General features: G+C 40.9%; 1 protein-coding gene across 2 annotated transcripts in view; it reads left to right on the forward strand.

Moving 5' to 3' along the window:
* Positions 1-23,736, forward strand: part of PICK1 (protein interacting with PRKCA 1) — a 100,145-nt gene that overhangs the window by 61,793 nt on the left and 14,616 nt on the right. For both annotated transcript variants that reach the window (XM_044302290.1, XM_044302291.1), the window contains exons 8-11: positions 4,895-4,957; positions 5,483-5,616; positions 15,103-15,195; positions 16,817-16,867. In XM_044302290.1, coding sequence (XP_044158225.1) covers positions 4,895-4,957; positions 5,483-5,616; positions 15,103-15,195; positions 16,817-16,867 — 341 coding nt within the window. The remainder of the gene's footprint in view (positions 1-4,894; positions 4,958-5,482; positions 5,617-15,102; positions 15,196-16,816; positions 16,868-23,736) is intronic.

The raw sequence follows: 23,736 nt of genomic DNA on the forward strand, positions 1-23,736 counted from the left end.
ATTATATCTTTTCTATTGGCTATTAACTCTATACTTTTCTGTAACCTTGACGGCCAGAGGAAATTCCTCCTCCCTCCCCCCTTGCTCCTGGGTGAAACCGTTACTTCTTCTTTCTTTGTAACTGCTTGCTTGAGCTGAACGGAAACCACAAAGAAACAGATGATAAAAACACAAAGTAAGATTCTAGTTTATAGGTGTCGGCTGAATGCCTGGCCGCCATCTTAGCTAAACATAGTCCTCAACAAGCAAGTATCCATTTTGTATCAATAGTCCATAACACTTTGTGTCTGGATGCATTCCTTCAGAGTGACAATATTACAAGTTATTGTTACTCGATCTTTGGCGAAGGGTCTTTGATCCAGGAGTTATTCCGATTTTGAGTCTCATAAGATTAGAAAAATTGCCTTCTACTTTGAGGTTACTTTGCCTTCCTCTGGATCAAGGCTAATAGGCTACACTAGATTGATGTATGCCTCTATTTCCAAATAAATACTTATAGGGAACTTAGATTCTGAGCCCCATTGGGGACAACTTAATGCTAACATCTGTAAAGCGTTGCGGAATATGTCATCACTATATAAGTGTGTAAAACTTGGTGTATAAATTTCAGCCTTACAAACAATGTTATGATGTGCACTTAGAATGGCCCAAGTAAGGGTTATAGGCAGATTGACTCTCTTGTTTCCTATATGTGATGGTATGAAGCAGGATTGCACTGTTTCTCCTCTTCTATTTGTACTGGTTACACCTTCACAACTGCATTACGCTCAGACCTCTGGAGTCATGATCCATAGTTCTGCATATAAACTTTAAGTGTATGTAGACAAGTCTCCAACCCCCACCTTTTTAGTTTTCTTTTCCCTGTGTTTTTCTCACTTCACTCTCCTGCACATCATATGATTGTTTATTAGTCCGCAGCCCTTGTCTTCTGGTTAATGATATATAGCTGTTATCAGTGATTTCTGTATAAGGCTACCATCCTCTTGTATAAGCAATAAAAATGTATTTAACCTAAAAAGCAAGTCCGCATGCATCCATGTCAGTGGAAAAATAAAACATGTATCGCTCTCTTTGTACCCCTGCCACAGTATGTCCCCTTCATTGTTTCCACTACTGTGTACAGTACAGCCCGGTACTTCTAACAGCAGCTGTGTCCGCTATTACAGATTCATCCCAGGCAAGTGAAAGGGACTGAGATGCAATTTCAGGCACAACCACTGCTTATCGCATGTATGAACTCTGCTCCGACACCAGACTGAATTTTATTTATTTTTAGCAAAATGAAAGGCTGTGATGTCATTGTAAAATACCAATGACCACTTAAAAAATGTTTTTTTATATATATATATATGTATATATATATATATATATATATATATATATATATATATTCAAGGAAAAATCAACGCAGCACTTTTTATTCACACATGTGACACAAAAATATGCCTATTTTTGTGTCACATGTGTGAATAAAGACACTGCGTTTTTTTACAAGAAGAGTGCTGCGTTGATTTTTCCTTGAATGTACAGGCCTATGGTCAAAGGCGAGACGCTTGCACCTGATAACCTCTAGAGTGAGTGCTGCCAGATTTCATATACCATATATATATATATATATATATATATACTTAGCAAATAACGAGGCAGCACTTCTAGCTTTCGGTGACAGGGTGAAGACCCCAAAACTTTATTCCCAGCAACGTTTCGGCCTACTCAATGAGACCTTTGTCAAGCTACAAAGGCCTCATTGAGTAGGCCGAAACATTGCTGGGAATAAAGTTTTGGGGTCTTCACCCTGTCACCGAAAGCTGGAAGTGCTGCCTCGTTATTTGCAAAGTACATATCGTGGAGGAGAAGCCGACCTCTGTGCCCCTGTGAGGAGTTGCACCCAGTGCACGTGGTCTGACTGTGCTGCTGCGATTTTTGTGAGTTTATATATATATATATATATATATATATATATATATATATAGATACACACACACAGTGGAATGCAAAAGTTTGGACATACCTGGTCAAAATTATTTTTCCGTTAAGCAGGTTAAATATGAAATCATCTCCAAAACACATAAAGTTAAAGCTGACATATGCCCTTTGTACTTTAAGCAAAACAATTTATTTTTATCTTTTACTTTTTCAAAATAACAAAAAAGGTAAAGGGCCCGAAGCAAAACAAACCCTGCATGGTTAGTACCTAGTAGCAACCCATTCGGCAAGTATCACCGCTTGTAAACACTTTTTGTAGCCAGCCAAGAGACTTTCAATTATTGTTTGAGGGATTTTCATCCATTCCTTACTTGCAAAAGTCTTCCAGGTCTTTGAGATCCCTGGGACGTTTTGCATGCACTGCTCTTCTCAGGACTATCCACCGATTTTCAATGATATTCAGATCAGGGGACAGTGAGGGCCATGGTAAAACCTTTAGCTTGTGCCTTTTGAGGTAGTCTATTGTGGATTTTGAGGTGTGTTAGGATAATTTTCCATTTGTAGAAGCCATCCTCTTTTCAGCTTCTGCTTTCTTACAGTCAGTGTTATGTTTGCTTCCAGAATTTGCTGGAGTTTCGATGAATCTATTCTTCCCTCTGCCTGTGAAATGTTCCCCGTGCCACTGGCTGCAACACAACCCCAAATCATGATTGATCGATTTAATATTTGGAGAGGTGTTCTTTTCATTAAATTGTGTCCTTTTTTCTCCAAACATACCTTAGCTCATTGTGGCCAAAGAGTTCTATTTTAGCTTCATCGGTCCACAGTACTTGTTTCCAAAATGCATCAGTAGTTTAGGTGTTCTGACGATTAATTTTGTGGAGAGGGCGCAGGGTGGGATTTTTTCTGATGACTTTTCCTTGAAGGCCATATTTGTGCAGGTAACACTGAACAGTAGAACAATGTACCACAACTCCAGAGTCTGCTAAATCTTCCTGAAGGTCTTTTTCAGTCAAGCAGAGGTTCTGATTTGCCTTTCTCGCAAACCTACGAGCAGCCGTCTGTAAAATTTTTCTTGATCTTCCAGACCTTCTCTTGGCCTCCAATGTTCCTGTTAACTGTCATTTCTTAATTACATTTTAAAATCAGGAAATGGCAACCTTAAAATGCTTAGCTGTCTTCTTATAGTCTTCTCCTGCTTTGTGGGCCTCAGTCATTTTAATTTTCAAAGTGTTAGGCAGCTGCATAAAAGAAGCCATGGCTGCCATTTTTGTGACCAGATTAAAGGGGTCTGGGTATTTGTAAAACTTTGAAATTCGCATCACCTGGCCTTTCGTTACTATGGTTGTGAACAAGCCTAAACCCTAACAGGCAGTTCTGAGACCTCAGTCAAAGTTATCTGAGCTCTCAAATCTCCTTGGGTTACTTTTGCATGTTATGCCTTTCCTTCTTTTTAATATAAAACTGTACAAAACCAAAATAATACACTGCTATTGTTTAAAATGTTGTAAAGTGTATTTCATCTTTAACATTATGCCTTTTGGAGATCATTTTATCTTCAACTTGTTTAACTGTTCACAGTAGCAGTAATTTTGACCAGGGGTGCCCAAACTTTTGCATGGCACTGCATATATGAAATTTCAGCTTTTATTTGGTTGTAAAGATTGGGCCCAGCTTTCCTGGCAGCAAAAGGGTTAATTTTCAGGAATTTTGTTATTTTAGTATTTGCAATAAATATAACTTTTTAAAGGGAATGTCTTGCCTATAGTGTTTTTATGCAGATTTAAAATTGTGGAGAAAAAAAATCAAACATTTTTTTTTCTAACTTGTTTTTATATTTTGATAGTAGATTTTTTTTAAATTCTAGTCTGTATACTGCATTACGGGGGGCAGACATCTTGCCTGAGCTGTTAGCAGCAATTATCTATACGTTTTACAACAGCCACATGTGCCATGGACAACACAGACTAGTCACAGCACTCCGTGCCTTGTGCAGAAGTCGTTGTACAACAAAGGAGTAGTTAAGATGTGACAATCTTTAATTAAACAATAGGTAATTTGCTTGCAGATTTTTTTCACTGACATTCAAGCACAGATTTCACAGGTCACAATTATGGCAGCTATTCCTTACCAATAACAATAAATGCTGACGACAAGTGTCAGTTCACAATACGTTGCTACAACTGAATGGTAACTATCAGAACTGAAAACAATGTGCCAAATTTCAGCAAGACTCAACAAGTCTTTTTCTGTTCATCTGTATCTAAATCAATAAAAAAAATCCTAATTTAAATTCAGCAATTTGTGTGTTGTTTAATAATGGAAGTCTGAAGGTATAATTATTTCTGATGGGTTCTGTATGCTGATTATTAAAGGGAATATATTCTGGAGAAAAAGTGCTTAGAATTAATATGCAAATGAGTAAGTTAAGTGCACCATGGACGGCCTAAGTCACTTTGTGCACCGTTGCTCCTCCTGCTTCCTCTGCCAGTATCTCACTCTCTTTCTTGATTAACAAGGCCAGGTTCCTGCATAGTTATCATGTTTGGCCCTGTCAAAGAGAGGGAGTACCTGGCAGAGGAAGCAGGAGTGGTAAGGGTGCAGAGAATGGTTTGAGGTCATCCTAGGTGCAATTAACTGCTCATTTGCATATAAAAAGTACTCTAGAATAAAGTGGATCGCTAAATGAAGGGTATCGTTACATTAAACTGATTAAAAATATGCACAACAAGCCTAATTTCTATGTAGTAATTATAGCAGTAATGCAGTTTACATTTATTCTTGATTTCAGTGTTTGCATGTGTCTTTGTGCATGAAGCACTGTGCTGGTACTTGTAGTCCATGTTATTACATTAAACTTGGCTAGCCCTACAAAGCATTATTCCTAGTGTAACAATAATGATGACAGATTTCCTTTAAAATATTGTACCCACACATGCCAACCAGTATTCCTGTTATTTTTTTCAAGGTATGATGGAACACACCAAACGTCTCCTAAGAGCATTTTTCGAACTCTCCCAGACACACAGAGGTAATAACTCATTCAGAATGTAATTTGTAGTTGAGAGTATTTGTACAGTCTTGGTATGAGATGTTATAACATAGATTATCTAAAGTGAAAATGTATTAAGATGATTTAGTAGTGCATTTTTTCCATGCACAAGTTTTCAAAAGCTGGGGTATAGTCCCTCCTTATGTCTTATGGTTCCCTTTATAGAATGGCTCATTAAATCAGTTATGGTTATGAGGATTGCAGAGCGCACTGAGAAGGGATCCGCAATCCTCAGCACTGCCTGCCATTGAGATGTATGGAAGGCAGAAAGAACCCGTGGAATTTCGGCACGGCTGTTTGCACCAAAATTGCATTCATCAGACCTGTTGATTTTTGGGCACTTGGCTGGGCACACCATCAACACTGTAGTCTGGAGGATGCTTAGCAACATGTATGGATATATAGGATATAGCATTGACACACGTAATGGTCATTCCGCCTTTGTTTTTTTTTCCTGTTTTTGTATTTTCTGACATATGCTGTGCTTTGTAATTCATTTTTTAGCTTTTGGAGATGTGTTCTCAGTTATTGGTGTCCGAGAGCCTCAACCTGCAGCAAGTGAAGCATTTGTTAAGTTTGCTGATGCTCATCGAAACATTGAAAAGTTTGGAATTAGCCTTTTAAAAACTATTAAACCAGTAAGTGATCTTATTTAGAGTACATTGTTTAAAACTGAAATCTTCAGTGCATTCCTATATTTGTTTAAAGATCGTCATGGATGGACCTGCTTGTAATTCTTTCTCTATTAGTTTTGAAAAGATTGTCTTAAAGGGGTTGTCTCACCCTCACAGAGGTTGTACTTAGCTCGCTTCCCGGCACCCACGTCTCTTCTCATTTCTCATACCGCAAGTAATGGCGATTAGAATAGAGAAATGCGCTCATAGGGTGAGTATGTTCAATAAAAGATAAAATCTACTATAGGAGGTAGTTTGCTCACCTATTGGGGTTGCACCAATTTGGGCGCAACCACAATGAAGGCCGAAAGACAGAGAATTTCAACGGTTGGTGCAGCCTAGATTCGTCCGGTCGCCTTGGGCAGGAGCCACCCTGCCACTCGGGTAACGGTAGAAGAAACGAGACGGTGAACTTTACGTCCAACGTATGGACCTTAGAGGGCGCACTGACACAACCGGTCGTAGACAGTATTTGGGTTTCAGCTATTTTTTGCTTTATTCATAGTCAACGTGTTTCGGGGTACTAGGGACCCCTTTATCAAGTCTAGAGGGTGGGCTAAAAAAAGGGACACATATATGGAAAGACACAATACAGGTGTATCCATCTATATGAAGAAACTATAATATGATGATAAATATAGAATGATATATAAAAAAATATACGTATATATAGATATAAATACATGTATGGATAAAAATAGAAATTGATCAATACTGACGTATAAAAATAAAATCAAATTATGAACTACATATATATGAAAAAGATTTTTTTACATCTAAAATTCATAATGGATATTACATATACATGGAGGCTTGTGGTTTAAAAGACCAGAAAAAATACATATACAGTACAGACCAGAAGTTTGGACACACCTTCTCATTCAAAGAGTTTTCTTTATTTTCATGACTATGAAAATTGTAGATTCACACTGAAGGCATCAAAACTATGAATTAACACATGTGGAATTATATACATAACAAAAAAGTGTGAAACAACTGAAAATATGTCATATTCTAGGTTCTTCAAAGTAGCCACCTTTTGCTTTGATTACTGCTTTGCACACTCTTGCCATTCTCTTGATGAGCTTTAAGAGGTAGTCACCTGAAATAGTTTTCACTTCACAGGTGTGCCCTGTCAGGTTTAATAAGTGGGATTTCTTGCCTTATAAATGGGGTTGGGACCATCAGTTACGTTGTGGAGAAGTCAGGTGGATACAGAGCTGATAGTCCTTCTGAATAGACTGTTAGAATTTGTATTATGGCAAGAAAAAAGCAGCTAAGTAAAGAAAAACGAGTGGCCATCATTACTTTAAGAAATGAAGGTTAGTCAGTCCCAAAAATTGGGAAAACTTTGAAAGTCTCCCCAAGTGCAGTTACAAAAACCATCAAGCGCTACAAAGAAACTGGCTCACGTGTGGACCGCCCCAGGAAAGGAAGACCAAGAGTCACCTCTGCTGCGGAGGATAAGTTCATCCGAGTCACCAGCCTCAGAAATCGCAGGTTAACAGCAGCTCAGATTAGAGACCAGGTCAATGCCACACAGAGTTCTAGCAGCAGACACATCTCTAGAACAACTGTTAAGAGGAGACTGTGTGAATCAAGCCTTCATGGTAGAATATCTGCTAGGAAACCACTGCTAAGGACAGGCAACAAGCAGAAGAGACTTGTTTGGGCTAAAGAACACAAGGAACGGACATTAGACCAGTGGAAATCTGTGCTTTAGTCTGATGAGTCAAAATTTGAGATCTTTGGTTCCAACCACCGTGTCTTTGTGCGACGCAAAAAAAGTTGAACGGATGGACTCTACATGCCTGGTTCCCACCGTGAAGCATGGAGGAGGAGGTGTGATGGTGTGGGGGTGCTTTGCTGGTGACACTGTTGGGGATTTATTCAAAATTGAAGGCATACTGAACCAGCATGGCTACCACAGCATCTTGCAGCGGCATGCTATTCGATCCGGTTTGCGTTTAGTTGGACCATCATTTATTTTTCAACAGGGCAATGACCCCAAACACACCTCCAGGCTGTGTAAGGGCTATTTGACCATGAAGGAGAGTGATGGGGTGCTGTGCCAGATGACCTGGCCTCCACAGTCACCGGACCTGAACCCAATCAAGATGGTTTGGGGTGAGCTGGACTGCAGAGTGAAGGCAAAAGGGCCAACAAGTGCTAAGCATCTCTGGGAACTCCTTCAAGACTGTTGGAAGACCATTTCAGATGACTACCTCTTGAAGCTCATCAAGAGAATGCCAAGAGTGTGCAAAGCAGTAATCAAAGCAAATATGTATAATGAGGGGCACTGGGATGTTCGGGATGATATAATGTGAATTGGGCCAATTAGAAGCATTTGCTCTCCAAGGACTCGTTGAGTCAGTACGGTTCCAAGGTTTGGAGTTTGAATATCCAATACATCTCTCTCTTCTGCAATGTCCTGAATTTATCGGATGCTGTTTCCAAAACTATATCAATTGGTGTTATTATTAGTTTTGAAGCATCTTTGTTATGGGTAGTGAGAAAATGGCGGGACACACTGTGTTGGAGGTAGCCTCGTGAAATATTCCATCTATGTTTATTCAATCTTTCTCTCAGTGTCTGGATGGTGCGGCCTATATATTGTAGCCCACATTCACATTCTATCAGGTATATGACATAGGTTGATGAGCAATTCATGAGGCTTTTAATCGGGTGTTCTTCTCCCGTTACATTGCTCTTGAAGGACTGGACACTGTTTGAAATATTATCGCAGCATTTGCATAGTCTATGATTGCACTTGTAGCTGCCTTTAAATTTCAGCTGGCACGTTAGACCGGCTGAAATTGTGTTGATTTTTTTTCTTCTTGAGTTTACTTGGTGCGAGTATGTACTTCAGAGTTTTTGCTCTCCTGAAGGTGATACGAGGTTTTGATGGTATCAGGTCTTTCAGATATGGGTCATCTTTCAAGATGTGCCAATGTTTTGATAGAATGGCTCTCAGAGCTGCGTGGTTGGAATTGAAGGTCGTGATGAAAGATGTCTTGTATTCTGCGATTTTGGATGTTTCGGTCTGCCCATTTTTCTTTGTTATATTCAGGCATTCTTCCTGGCTTTGACTTTTTTGCCCGCATAAACGCATTTTGTATAATTCTTTCTGGATATTTGTTCTTAGTGAACCTAGACTTTAGTATATTGCTCTGAGAGAGAAAATCGTCCTCATCCGTACAATTCCTTCTAATGCGCTTGAATTGGCTGAGCGGGATATTGTCTTTCCACTTCTTGTAGTGGGCATTATACATATCCCCCCCCCCCATCCAGCCCAACCACTTTCCACATATACCCTTCTGGCCCATTCTCCTCGCCCTTATCCATACCTCGCACTGTGTCCCTTTCCCTTCCTCCCCCCCCCCAATCCAACACTCAGTGGGCTTATTCAAATGCCATTCCCAGTTCACCTATCATCCCCCCCCCCCATACATACCCACATCAGTATCCACTCTCCCTTGTAGGTTGTGTATGCTTTCATTTCCTTCCCTTCTTCCCCCCGCTGTCATCAATTTACCCTGCTTAATAAATCGATCTCCCCATCACCACTCCTTGAACCAACAGCCACAACTATCGGTTTAATATCAACTTTGTGATCTTCTGACAATATCACGCACGAGCTTATCCCAGCTTCAGTTTCTATTAACGCAACCGAACCGCGATCCCCCTCTCTGCCCCTGTCCAGCTCTCCCCCATTCATCTCTCCTACAATGAAGTGAGTCAGGCCCTCCAACACCCACCCCTTTTTTAACCTCCAGCAGTGCACGCGCTACAACAGGTCAGCGCCCCCCTTGTGCTTTTCGACCCAGGTATGTTTACACCCCGGCATCAGAGTCCATTTTTCATTATTCTACCAGTTACATCTTCAAATCTCACTGTGATTTATAGAACATATGAGTATATCTTCAGCCCCTGATTGCTAGCCCACATGCCCACCTGAATTATATATACATACATGTCCATTTATTTATTTATTTATATCCTTCTAGCTTCTTGTTCTGTTGGCAACAATACTCAGATATTTGTTAATTTTCACCTATACTCTGGTCCTAATGAGAAAATATATATTTCTTCTTTTTTCCTTGGGGTTCCCATCAGCTTTTAGAACATGACACAAAACTAGTATAGATCCGTCTAGGTCATGTGTCTAGTCCTGGCACAATATAGTAGTTTTTCACTTCAGCAACGGACAATCATTTACCACTGGTCTCCAAAACTACTATCCTCAAAATATATGTGACAATGGTTATTAGATTAATTTTATATATATATATATATATGTATTTTTTCTGGTCTTTTAAACCACAAGCCTCCATGTATATGTAATATCCATTATGAATTTTAGATGTAAAAACCTGTATTGTGTCTTTCCATATATGTGTCCCTTTTTTTTAACCCACCCTCTAGACTTGATAAAGGGGTCCCTAGTACACCAAAACGCGTGGTCTATGAATAAAGCAAAAAATAGCTGAAACCCAAATACTGTCTACGACCGGTTGTGTCAGTGCGCCCTCTAAGGTCCATACGTTGGACGTAAAGTTCACCGTCTCGTTTCTTCTACCATTTCTCATACCGGCACGGCCGCAGCTGTAGCTCCCCGTTGCGCGGATGAAAACATCTGGCGTCGGGGGGAAAATGGGCAGCCAATAACAGGCCGCGGCAGGAATGAGCCTCCCTAGCATCCCCGTGATGCTAGGAAGGCTCATTCCCATTGTGGTCTGTTATTGGATACCCCCGACGCTGGATGTTTTCATTCGCGCGACAGCCATGCAGGCGTCAGAAGCACCACGGGTGACGGGAAGCGAGGTAAGTACAATCTCTGTGAGGGGCCTGGGCATATGGGGAGGCATTTTAGAGGTTGGATAACCCCTTTAATGAGAAAAAAAATCTGTATGTTTAAGCTTGAATCTATAGCACTTATAGTGCTACTATATAGTACTAATTTACTAGAAATTACTTTTGTAAACCCTTTTGTAATACGTCTGCATTATAGTGTCTTAAGTCAGTTACAGTAAAACTGACAATGTGCCTATTAGAACCTACTGGAGATCACCCTGATCCTGCAGCATCACTTCACTCTTCTACCTCACAGTTTTTTTTTTTTCCTTCCTCTGGATCAACAGGCCGAACTGGATGGACACACAGATGTCTTTTTTTGGCCTTATAAACTATGTATAAACTATGTATGTTCACACAACAAATTTTATATTTTTTTGGTATGTTTTTTTTTTTTTGTTTTTTTTTAACCAATGGGTGTTAAAGGGGTTGTCTCATCATGGACCCATGGGGGCATATCGCAAGGATATGCCCCCATTGTCTTATAGGTATGGGTCCCACCGCTGGGACCCACACCTATATAGAGAAGAGAGCCCCACAAAGTGGTGGCTGGAGGACTCCAGTCCGGCCACCACCAAGCTGGCTCCCCATAGAAGTGAATGGCCCCCGCTCCCATTCATTTCTATGGGGCCATTTTCACCGGCCCTATGGAAAATGAAAGGAGGGCAGCTGCGCATGCGCAATGCACCCTCCTTCACTTACGTTTTATTTACAAATGCCTATACAGGCGTTGAACCTATCTTGCCCCAGGTGTATACTAATACTTCACTTTTATTGTAACTTATGTTAAAAATATGCTTGATACCTTTATTTTAATTTTACTTAATGAACCAAAAATCGAAAGAGTTAAAAATAGTCACCACTCCAAAAGTAGGTCAATGGATCCAGAGGGAGAGCAAGTGCAAATTACAGGCAAATTGCTGCCATCATATCACTTGCAGTGCCACTATCAACTAGACTAAATTGTGGGGGCGATGAGCCGTCAACCCACTGTGAACGCTGCACACAACGCTTCAGCATCTATCCTATTAATAGTGAACACTGCGGTCGATACAGCCACGGTTTTGATGCCGTGTCTAACTGCTAAGATGATCTAGCACTGGTAAGTAGGCCAGCCGGGCTACTACTAACTAACTTGCAGTGGAGTTGAGCACTGAGTTAAAAACTAAGTCTGCCCCCCAACATGTTTCACCAGTTTACTGGCTTCTTCAGGGGAAATGGGCAGCAATGAGTTAACCTATCAAACTGGAGGATTAAATACGTCATATGAGGATTGACAGGCTCTGCATCCTATAGTCTATATAATATATGTGTAGCAATACCTATCAGCAGGTTGCGTCTGGAGCCCCACCCCCTGAGGAAGAGTGAAGCGCCAGTCAGCACAGTCTGCCTAACTCATCATCACTGGCTGCCCTCACAGCAGCTGCGCCGACACTTAGAGCAGGAGCGCTCGTATTGTTGAACTGCGCATGCGCACAGACTCTAACTACAGACGGGAAGAGTGCTGCGCGATCAGCAGATGCGCATACACTTAGAATTGGGCACCAGAGGAGCATATGGTTTATGCCCTATGGATGTACTGCAATGTGTAAGGCTGTTGATATACTTTATAAATGAATGTGCATATAATACGGGGTGGGGCTCCAGACGCAATCTGCTGATAGGTATTGCTACACATATATTACATAGGATGCAGAGCCTGTCAATCCTCATATGACGTATTTAAACCTCCAGTTTCATAGGGTAACTCATTGCTGCCCATTTCCCCTGAAGAAGCCAGTAATCTGGTGAAACATGTCGGGGGGCAGGGGGGGCAGACTTAGTTTTTAACTCAGTGCTCAACTCCACTGCAAGTTAGTTAGTAGTAGCCCGGCTGGCCAACTTACCAGTGCTAGATCATCTTAGCAGTTAGACACGGTATCAAAACCGTGGCTGTATCGACCGCAGTGTTCACTATTAATAGGATAGATGCTGAAGCGTTGTGTGCAGCGTTCACAGTGGGTTGACGGCTCCTCGCCCCCACAATTTAGTCTAGTTGATAGTGGCACTGCAAGGGATATGATGGCAGCAATTTGCCTGTAAAGAGACAGAGGTGAGAGATAGTGCACTTGCTCTCCCTCTGGATCCATTGACCCACTTTTTGACATTACAGTGGAGTGGTGACTATTTTTAACTTCTTTCTTTTTTTGGTTCATTAAGTAAAATTAAAACAAAGGTATCAAGCACATTTTTAACATAAGTTACAATAAAAGTGAAGTATTAGTATACACCTGGGGCAAGATAGGTTCAACGCCTGTTTGTAAATAAAATATATAATAAACCTTACCCAGGGTATGTCCGATTTAGAAATAGGATACTCCTTCACTTACGGAGCTCCGTTCTCGATATAGGTGCGGGTCTCAGCAATATGCCCCCATTGTCCATGAGACAACCCCTTTAAGTCCACAAACAAAACAGCATTTTCAGATCATGGACACACACAAAGCTGTTCTTCGATGCTTCACAATAATTTCAATCGTGATTCAGAGCGGATTCTGTGCCATGATAGGGCATGCTTCTTTTTTCACACAGGGCTGATTTTATTTGAGCTGATTTAAAGGTGGTAATGCTCCAAAATCAGTGCCAAAAAACTCCGTTTAAACAGGCCCTAATAGTACGACTGCTCGTGGCAAATCTGTATATCCCGTGAGGTACTATTATGGCACAGTGAAAGGATTAAAATGCATTTACAGATTTATTTATTTTTCTAGCTATACAACCACTTGAATCAATTACAAAAACTGTTGTGGTGTTTATGCCCCATGGAAATCATTGCATTGGTTCAAAAAGATATGCCTGCATGACCCTGAAAGGAAATGTTTTGGACTTTAAAGAGTAACTAAACTTTTGAACAGGTTTTTGTTAAATTGTCCCTAATGTCGTAATAACAGTTTTTGTCTTTTTATTAGACTTTTCACTCTCTAAAGCGCATCTTTTCCTGTGCGTTTAAAATTGACTTTTCAGTACATTGCTGTCAGCAGTGTACATAGCGCAGGGAGTATGGGCAGGAGCGCACATTGCTGCTCCTGCCCATGCCCTCCAGAGGTTTACTAAATATGGCATAGCACATAGGTACCCTGTAACCATGTACAGGGTACCATGCAGACTTTTAGCTTAACAAAGCAGACACAGGCAGGAACTGCTCCGCTCAGCTAATCCTGGCATAGTGCATGGTTACAGGGTACCCATGTGCTATGCCAGCATTTAGTAAACCTCTGGAGGGCATGCGCTCTTGCCCATACTCCCTGCGCTACGTACACTGCTGACAGCGATTTACTGAAAAGTCCATTTTAAACGCACAGGAAAAGATGAGCTTTAGAGAGGGAAAAGTCTATTAAAACGACAAGTTACTCTTTAACCCTTTCAAGATTGGGTGATTTTCCTTTTTTTTTTTTTCTGTTTGTTACTCCAAGAGCTAAAATTATTATTTATTTTTTTCATTCACATAGCTGTATGAGGGCTTGCCTTTTTGCGGGACAAGATGCACTTTCTAATAGCATGATTTACCATTGCATACAATGTGGTGGGATGCAGGAAAAAAATTCCAAATGGGGTAGAATTTTAAAAAATAAAATACACCTTGCCGCCACAGTTCTATGGGGATTTTTTTTACACCGTGTCCTATGCGGTAAAATGACCAATTACTTGTATTCTCTGGGTCAGTAGGATTGCAGGGATACCACATATGTATACCGTAGTTTTTCTTGCCTTTTTAATACTGAAAAAAAAAAAAAAAATTTTTTTCGTTTGTATTGCCATATTCTGACCCCCATAACTTTTTTATTTTTATGTGTATGGAGCTGTCTAAGGGCTAATTTTTTGCGGGACAATCTGTACTTTTCATTAGTTCTGGGGTGTTTATGACTTTTTGATCACTTTTTATTAATTTTTTTGTTGGAGAGGAAGCAACCAAAAATGGCAAATCTGATATTTTAACTTTGTTTTTCTGTTTCTCCATTTGTTGTATGATATAAATATTTTTATAATGTAATAGTATGGGCATTTTCGCACTCAGCATGATGTAAACTTTTTTTATTACTTGTATTTTTATTTTCATTTTGGGGAAAGGGGTGTGATTTAAATTTTTATATAATTTTTTTTATATATTTTTTTTTTAAACCTTTTTTTTTTACACTTTTTAATAGTTCCCTTAGGGAACTATAGCAAGCAATCATTAGATTGCTTTTCTCATAGACTCCAATGCATTAGCTTTGGAGTCTACAGGGATTACACTGTATTACTTTGAAGCCCTGCCAGAAGTACTAATGTGTGGCAGCCCTGTACCACTTAGCAGTACAGAGGCTGGCGCACACTGCATCTGGCTCCCCCTATCCTCACCAGGGGGAGCCGGAGCACGGATTGGAACATTCGCTCCTGGTCTTTAACCTCCCAGATGCCATGCGATCAACGTTACATAAATCAAAACAGTTGGGAACCAAGTAAGGGGTGAGTTCATCTGTGGGATTTGCAGTCAATAACTCTTAATTTCCAGATCTTTATGTTTTTTATATTTTTAGTTTTAGTGTTAATTGAATAATAATAACCCTCTTTCAACAGATGCTGAATGATTTAAATACATACCTTAATAAAGCCATTCCTGACACAAAATTAACTATCAAAAAATATCTTGATGTCAAGTTTGAATATTTGGTAAGTAGACCATTGCCCTCATATTTCTTTGATAACATATAGTGAAAACGAACTTATCACCAGAAAATGCAGCAATCTGCAGGCAGCAGGAGGCAGTGGGGAGTTTTGTAAAAAAAACAGATTCAGCAATGCTTGGAATTTATATATTTAAGGCCTCATGCACACGACTGTCAGTGATTTGGCTTCAGTTGTGTTTCCTTGTGTCTTCCTTTTTTTTTTGTCTGACAGGGGAAAAAAAAGGAATGAAAAGTGTAATTTTATTGCACCAAGGTCTTGTAGAAAAAAACTGACACGGACGACATACCAGTTGTGCATCAGTTTTTTTTGACGGACCCATTGACTTGAATGGGTCCGTCCTCCGTTTTCCACTGACAAGAACTGGAATCACGGACGCGGAGAAAAAACTGAGGACTATCACTATGCACGGTCGTGTGCATGAGGCATAAATCTCTGCTCTTTCTGTATTTAAGACCGCCCCGTGTACAGCGATCAGTGAGTGACAGCTGTCTATGTATACACACTTAGGCCTCATGCACACAAACGTATTTTCTTTCCATGTCCGTTCCGCAAAAAAATAGAATATGTCCTATTATTGTCTGCATTACGGACAAGGATAGTACAATTCTATTAGGGGCCAGCCGTTCCATTCCGCTAAATACGGAATGCACACGGATGTCATCCTTGTTTTTTGCGGACCGCAAAATACATACGGTCGTGTGCATGAGCCCTTAAACAGTGAAAGCTATCACTGATAACACATCCCTCGTGTATAGCTAAAGTTAGAGAAAAAAAAAAAAGATTTAAAAGTATATTACAAGCTTTATTGTATCTTTTTTTTTGCTAAGCTATACATTAATCTGCTCACCTTCTCCTGCTCAATAACATGCTGCCCGCAGATTTTGTGACCATGTAGTGTCTGCCGCCCATTGTTTTCAGCTTGCAGGCTGGCGGTCTAAAGTTGCAACTGTGCCAAGAAGGAGCATGTTCCATCTTGATGTGGTGTTCAGACAGCCGCCACTTGAAGCCATAACGGCTATCCACTTGCAGCTTACAATGTGAATAATCACGGCAGAAACCACAGTGGATTTTGATGGCATCAAAATCTGTTGTGTGAATGTGCCCTTAAGCATCCCACATTGTGGTACCAGCATGTGGCCAAACTGATTGCCAGCGGGCTATGGCATTTTTTATTTTTATTTTTTAAGTAATGTGTTACTAAGCTGCATGATTTTGCTGGTAATATGCTGTTTTCCTTCAAAAACGTGTAAGCATTAACAGGGTTGTCAGAGTCAAAATTTCTTTGTACAAGGCCGGAACATTATTATAATAAGTTATACTCGCCTTTCTAAACCCCCTCCATTCCAGCGCCAACGCCCCCAATTCTTCCTACCAGGCTTTGTTTTCATAATGTAACAATGACATCATGGCTGCATCGGTAGTGAGGATTGTATCAGCGTCGCTAGACCAGAGGTGGCACCGAGAGATGAGTGTAACTTATCAACAAATCAAACGTTTTTTTGTGAGTTTGTTTGCTCGAAAAAGATTGGGGGGATTGTCTGTTGCAAACATTGTTATAGAAAGTTACTAACCTCGATAATTTATTAAATTCAATATTTTCCAGTCATACTGCCTGAAAGTAAAGGAAATGGATGATGAGGAGTACAGCAGCATAGTAAGTACCGTATTATTCGCCTTATAAGATGCACCGGCCTATAAGACACACCTACGTTTTAGAGGAGGACAATAAGAAAAAAATATTTTTCATTAGACCTAAGATCAGACCAGCAATCAGACACCCAATGTTAATCAGACCTCAGCTGACAGCCCCAATCAGACCCCCCAATGTTAATAAGCCCCCAATAAAACCTCAGATCAGACCCTCCAAAGTGTACGACCCCCAATCAGACCTCAGATAGGAGCCCCAATATAAATGATACCCCCATGCCTCTCATCAGCCCCCAGCCTCTTATTAGCCCCTTCTTATCAACCCTCTAGCCTAAGCCCCCTAGCCTCTCATCAGCTCCTTATTATCAACCCTCTAGCCTCTTCTAAGCAACCTAGCCTCTCATCAACCCTCATACCTTGTACATAGGAGCAGGCAGTGTGAAGACTTGGAGACGGTGCAGGCATGTGTGGCAAGAAAGCCTGCTCCATCGCTCATCTGCCTGCTCCCACCAACGTTCTCACTGCCGGACAGTCCCTATCAACCAGCCCAGACAGGGCCGGCCATTCTCTATCACCCTACCACCCAGCGCTAGCTGCAGCAGACCTTTCCCAACCACTCAGCTCACGCCGAGGCCGGTCCTCATCAGTGAGCACACGCTGCAGCCGCCGGGCTCTCCCTCTTCAGGTAACTTGGATGTTGGGTACATCACAGGTTGCTGTTCCTATGCAGCGCAGCCTGCGATATACCGAGCATAATCAATGTGTCGCACATTTTATATGTCTTTGCCCTGTATTCACCCCATAAGATGCCCTAGCGGTTTTCCCCCATTTTGGAAGGGGGGGGGAGTGTGTCTTATGGGGCGAAAAATACTGAATGTTCACCATTTGGGCACTGATGGACTGCATTATTAGATTATTATTGAGTATCCATTTAAATGTGCACACAAATTCTATTGCTATTATTGGATGTTGAATTATATATATGACTTCTAGGCTCCTGGGTTCAATATTATAGATACAGCTGGGCAATTAATCAAATTTAATTTGATTAATTCGCCTTTGAAGCCTCTGGCGGCTTTTTTTTTTTTTTTTTTTTACAGAATCATCAAATCGATATTCATAATGGCACTGTCGCACTGCATTCTGTCCCGCTTTGCCACGTCACTTGCCTGACCCGCCGTCTTTTGCCTCTCTGCTGCCGCCTCCTCATAAGCCCGCCTTGCTGCCTCTGCTGCCACATTATCCTGTTATGAGGAGCAGGAGCTCTTGCCATGTGCAATGCACTTCTCTGACCATCACCACATCAAAAAATTGCAGCAAGGAATTTTTTTAACTGCAGTGCAATCAGGACAACGGATTTCACCTTTAATGTTGTCCATCAGCATCAGATGCCATCCATTGCCCTCAGTTTTGTTTTTTTAGTGGACAAAAAGGATTACACACCTAACTTATGGCAACAGATGCCATGCCATCTGGTGCCAACGAACGGCATTAAATGTGAAATCCATTGTCCTGATCCAAATAGATCAGGGCAACGGATTTCACACAGGAACTGTGTACGTAACTGTGAAGTTACGTAAATTATTGTAGTAATATATGCTTAAACGTTATCTCTATAATTAAAATAATTTATTAAATTGTGTCTTAGTATTTTTTCATTTTAATTAACAAAAATTTGAAAATCGACATTCAAATCAAAAAACGTCCATAGTGTTGAGAAAATCTAGATTTTATTTTTGGGCAAAATTGCCCAGCCCTAAGTATAGCAGGCATATAAATTTGATACATCTCCCCCATGTTCTTGTTATGTATTGTGACGGTATCATCCGTGTCACCATCTAGTATTCCCTTCTTCCCATGAAATAGCACCGCCAAGAAATCCACAGAGCAATAAATCACTATTATCGCTGGTATCGCCGGTACCGCCAAATAAGTCTATACATGAGCCAAAGCTGAATGCTAGAAATACTTTACTGGGAGGCAACTACATTCTAAAATACAATTTCTTTTATCCCCTGCTCCCATGCAAGGGAGACACCCACAACAAACATACATTAACCAATAACACAAAGGTTACAACCCACATAACATCCTCCCGTCTGCCTGTGATATAATTATGGTACAATGGTTAACATAACTATCCCAGGCAGGACAATACACAATGTCCTCTGTCCTGGAGACAACCGAGGTGTAATTCCATTATCTCTCAGAACAAAGGGAAATCGCCAATACACACGGGGAGACAATAGGACAGACATCACTTACTCAAATATACAATGTCCCACCCTTTACAATACACATAGACATTTAACACATCCCAAAATGGCACGAATTAGACCAGGAATTCAAAAGTTAGTACAAGTCTCTTTGGCCTGGCTGTACTCAGTCTTTTGTCCTGGAGACAATTGAGAAGTGATCCACTTATCTCCCAAGGACAGAGGCCAGACTCCATTAGCCACATGGTAGCAAAAGACAGCAAAATACATGAACTTATATAACTATGCCGCTGTTGCATAAAACCAGTGCATGCAACATGGGACCATAATCACATGGTAAGAGGCTGGCAAGTAGTTCTCTCCAAGCACTCGTGGCAACCTCAAAAGAGGGGAGTTTGTCACATGTATATCTATGCCTCTTTTGATTTATCCTTTTTTTATTTAACCTGGCAGCAGCTACCTGACACTGATCGCTACTGTCCACCAATATACCTTTTTCAGTTTTTTCAGTGGCAGTTTTACCCAGTGTTTTACTACATTTTTGTAATTATTTAATATATTATTGTATATTTTCGGATCTTTTTTTTGAATTTTGGATTGGTTCTTTGTTTCAGCGTTTCCATTTCCGTTTCGTTTTGGCGTTTGGTTTCCGTTTTTCCGCAAAAACGGAACAGATGCGGAAGACATACGGATGCATTCCGTATCCGTTCTGTTTTTTTTACAGCCCCGTTGACTTGAATGAAGCCACGGAGCGTGATTTGCGGGCAATAATAGGACATGTTCTATGAACGGAAATGGAGTGCATACGGAGTACATTCAGTTTTTTTTGCAGACCTATTGAAATGAATGGGTATGTATATGGACCGTATACGGAACGCAAAAAACTGAACGTGAACGGGAAAAATAAACGTTTTTGTGGCCTGATTGGAGGACTGATTATTTTTGAGAAGGCCAATACCTGCAGTTTTAAAGGATAAGTTCACTTTCATAAAACATTTTATATGGCATAGGGACATTAGTTTAGATTAGTGGGGGTCTGAGTGCTGAGACCCCCACAGATCTCTAGAACGAGGAGAGAGAAGTGCTTGCCTAGTGCTTTCTCGCTGCAAGAAGTGAGACAGTAGAAAGTCTATGGACCCATCTTGTTCAGCAACTAGGGGGAGAGTCCACTAAGCGAGTGCTTCTTTCCCCTTGTTCTACAGATGGACGGGAGTCTTGGAGCTGAGATCTACAGATCTAAACTTTTAATATGTCCTTATAACATATCAAAAATTTCATGAACGCACAGTGGTCTTTTAAGTTTCTTATTTATTCATGTAGCTGAAAAAAAAAAAAATATATATATATATTATTTTATTTTATTATTTTCCTTGACCATGATACTGTTTCATTCTTTGCTGACATTTTTTGACTTACACAATGAAGGTCATTTATGAAGACCCCATGCCAGCACACTGGCTTTAAATAGTCACACACAGCAGATTTGAGACCGGCATAGAAAAGACCGGTCTTGGTAAATGTCCCCCAAATTTTATTTAATTTTTTCTATAATTTATTTAGCATCACTGCTTCTTCTTTTAGTAGTTTAAATGCTTTCTTTTATAATACATTGCTCCTCTTATTGAATTCCAATGGTTTTCTCCTGTTTTTAAAACGTTTATTTTGACTGTACATGTAAGGAGGATGTTTGGAAGAGGTTAAAGGGGCTCTCGGTAACCAAGAACCACCTTTCATTAGGCCGGGCAGAGTGCAGGGGTTAAAACAAAAAGACTTGCGTGTCCCTGGTGCTTAGGTTCCAGCACCAAGCTCCTTCTCCTCCGCTTCGGTCCCTTCTAAACCGGAAGTGTGACGTGCCATCTGTACACACATTACTGCTGCCCACCAATTGAGGGCCTTAGCACTGGCAGTAGTCATGTGATGTGCCACATTGCAGCTGAAACCATTGAGTGGCCAGCAATAGTCCAGTCTAAATTTTTGTGTCTGGAAAACACTTTTAATCACTTGTCTGCTGTCGCACGATTTTATCCATCAGGATGGTAGGCTGTTAACTATAAACCACCATGTATATACAACGGGTTACATTACAATCTGCCGGTGCTCCGTGGCAATGTTGATCATTGTGACTGCACTGTCATTAGACAGCTGCAGTCACAGTGAAGATCCTGGAGACCAACCGAAGTGGTCTCCAGGCATGTGACTTGTCACAACGATCGTGTGTGAATTAGGGTACTTTCACACTAGCGCTAAAGTTTTCCGGTATTGAGTTCCGTCCTACGGGCTCAATATCGGAAAAAACTGTATGTATTGGGTTTTGTCCCAATGCATTCTGAATGGAAAGCAATCCGTTCAGTATGCATCAAGATGTCTTCAGTTCAGTCCCTTTGGCCAGAGAAAATACTGCAACATGCTGCAGTATTTTCTCCAGCCAAAATTCTGGAACTTGCCGAATCTGGCATTAATTTCAATTGAAATGTATTAATGCCAGATCCGGTTTCCCGGTCTGCACATGCGCAGACCTTTAAATCTGTGAAAAAGATAAATACCGGATCTGTTTTTCCGGATGACACCGGAGAAACTGATCCGGTATTGCAATGCATTTGTCAGACTGATCCGGAAGCAAATGATACCCGTTTGCATACGGATTTCCGAATCCGTCAGGCAGTTCCAGCAACGGAACTGCCTGCCAGTTTCTTATAACGCTAGTGTGAAAGTAGCCTTAGAAGTATATAAAGCCAGTAGGGGTGCTTTTAGCTATGTGAGGGCAACTTCTGCTGGCTATAAAGTGAACTGTGATCCTGCTGACTGTGAATTAATTAAACAGTAAAATAAATAAATAAACAGTTATACCTAAAGTTATTAGTGTTAGTAATAGTATAGTAGATTTGTATGTAAAATATACAAATGTATACACATTTGTTTCCTTTTTCTCTCATAAATTTTTTTAAAAATATGGTTATTAATTTTAGCTGTAGTTTGTATAATTTGTTTTGTGGGTAAAATATAGAAACGCACATATATATATATATTTTTTCATTTCTAAAAATATTTAAAAAAGCCAAAAGCTTAAAATGTCCACATTTTCCTATTTGACCACCACTAAACTGAAACTGCCCTTACCAAAGTCACCAATGACCTGCTTACTTCCAAAGCCAAGTGTCATTACTGTCCTCCTTCTTGATCTGTCCTCTGCCTTTGACACAGTTAACCACTCCCTTCTGTTACAAACGTTCTCATCTCTTGGCGTCACAGACCTGGCCCTCTCCTGGATCATCTCATACCTGACAGACCGAACATTTAAAGGGGTCATCCCACCATTAATATTAATAACCTATCGTCATCAATATCAGATCTGCGGGGGTCTGACACCACCGCTGATCAGCTGTGAGACGAGAAGACGGTTCTCCATGACAGTGCTGCTTGTTGTTCATTACCCTGCACTTTGTCTCGGAAGTGCAGTGTAATGACGAGTACTCACTCTATTGAAGTAAATGGAGTGAGTGCTTGTAATTACACTACACTATTGCTCCACATGAGACAAGGCATAGTGTGAAAACCAGGAAGCAGCACTTACATGTAATACCGCCTCCTCGTCTCACAGCTGATCAGCAGGAGTGTTGGATGTTGGACCCCCATCGATCAACTGTTGATGATATCCTGACTATAGGTTGTCAATATTAACGGCTGGACAATCCTTGTAATGTTTCCCACTCACACACTACTCCTCATCTCACCCTTTCTCTGTTGGTGTCCCTCAAGGCCCTGTTCTAGGACCCCTGCTCATCTCAATCTACATCTTTGACCTGGGACAGCTCATATAGTCCCATGGCTTTCAGTATCATGTCTATGCTGACGGCACGTAAAGTCCAGATATCACCTCCTTACTATCCAGAATTCCGCAATGCCTATCTGCTATATTCTCCTTCACCTCTCACATGGAGAAAACAGAATTTGTCAGTCTTCCCCATCTCACTAAGGCCCCCTAACAGACCTATCTATCTATCACAGTCAATGGCTGCACACTTTTTCCGGTCAAGCAAGTCCGCTGCCTTGGGTTAACATTTGATTCTGCTCTGTCCTTTGTTCCCAAACTGCACTTCCAAGCCCTTTCCACCTCCTGTCGCCTCAAAGTCAAAAATATCTCTCGGATCCACACATTTCTTAACCCGGAGTCTGCAAAAATGCTTGTACTGTACAGGCCCTCATTATCTCCTGCCCAGACTACTATAACATTCTCCTCTGTGCCCACCCATCTAGCGCTCTTGCACCTTTCAATCTATCTGCCCGACTAATTCACCTCTCCCCATTATTCTTCTCTGTGCCAGTCCCTTCATTGGCTCCCCGGTGCCCAGAGAATCAAGTACTAAACACTAACTATGACATACAAAGCAGTCCACAACCTGTCCCCTCCATACATCTGCGACCTGATCTCCCAGTACCGTCACACACGCAATGTCCCATCCTCACAAGATCTCCTTCTCTACTCTACTCTTATCTGCTCTTCCCACAATTGCCTCCATGATTTTTCCTGTGCCTCGCCTAAACTCTACTCCAGCATATCAGACTCTCACCTACAGTGGAAACCTTCAAAAGAAACCTGAAAACCCACCTTTTTAGACAAGCCTACATCCTAAAGTAACCCTGCTGCTGCTCTACCACCGAA

The sequence above is a fragment of the Bufo gargarizans genome, chromosome 7 (genome assembly GCF_014858855.1).
Source record: "Bufo gargarizans isolate SCDJY-AF-19 chromosome 7, ASM1485885v1, whole genome shotgun sequence".
NCBI lineage: Eukaryota > Metazoa > Chordata > Amphibia > Anura > Bufonidae > Bufo > Bufo gargarizans.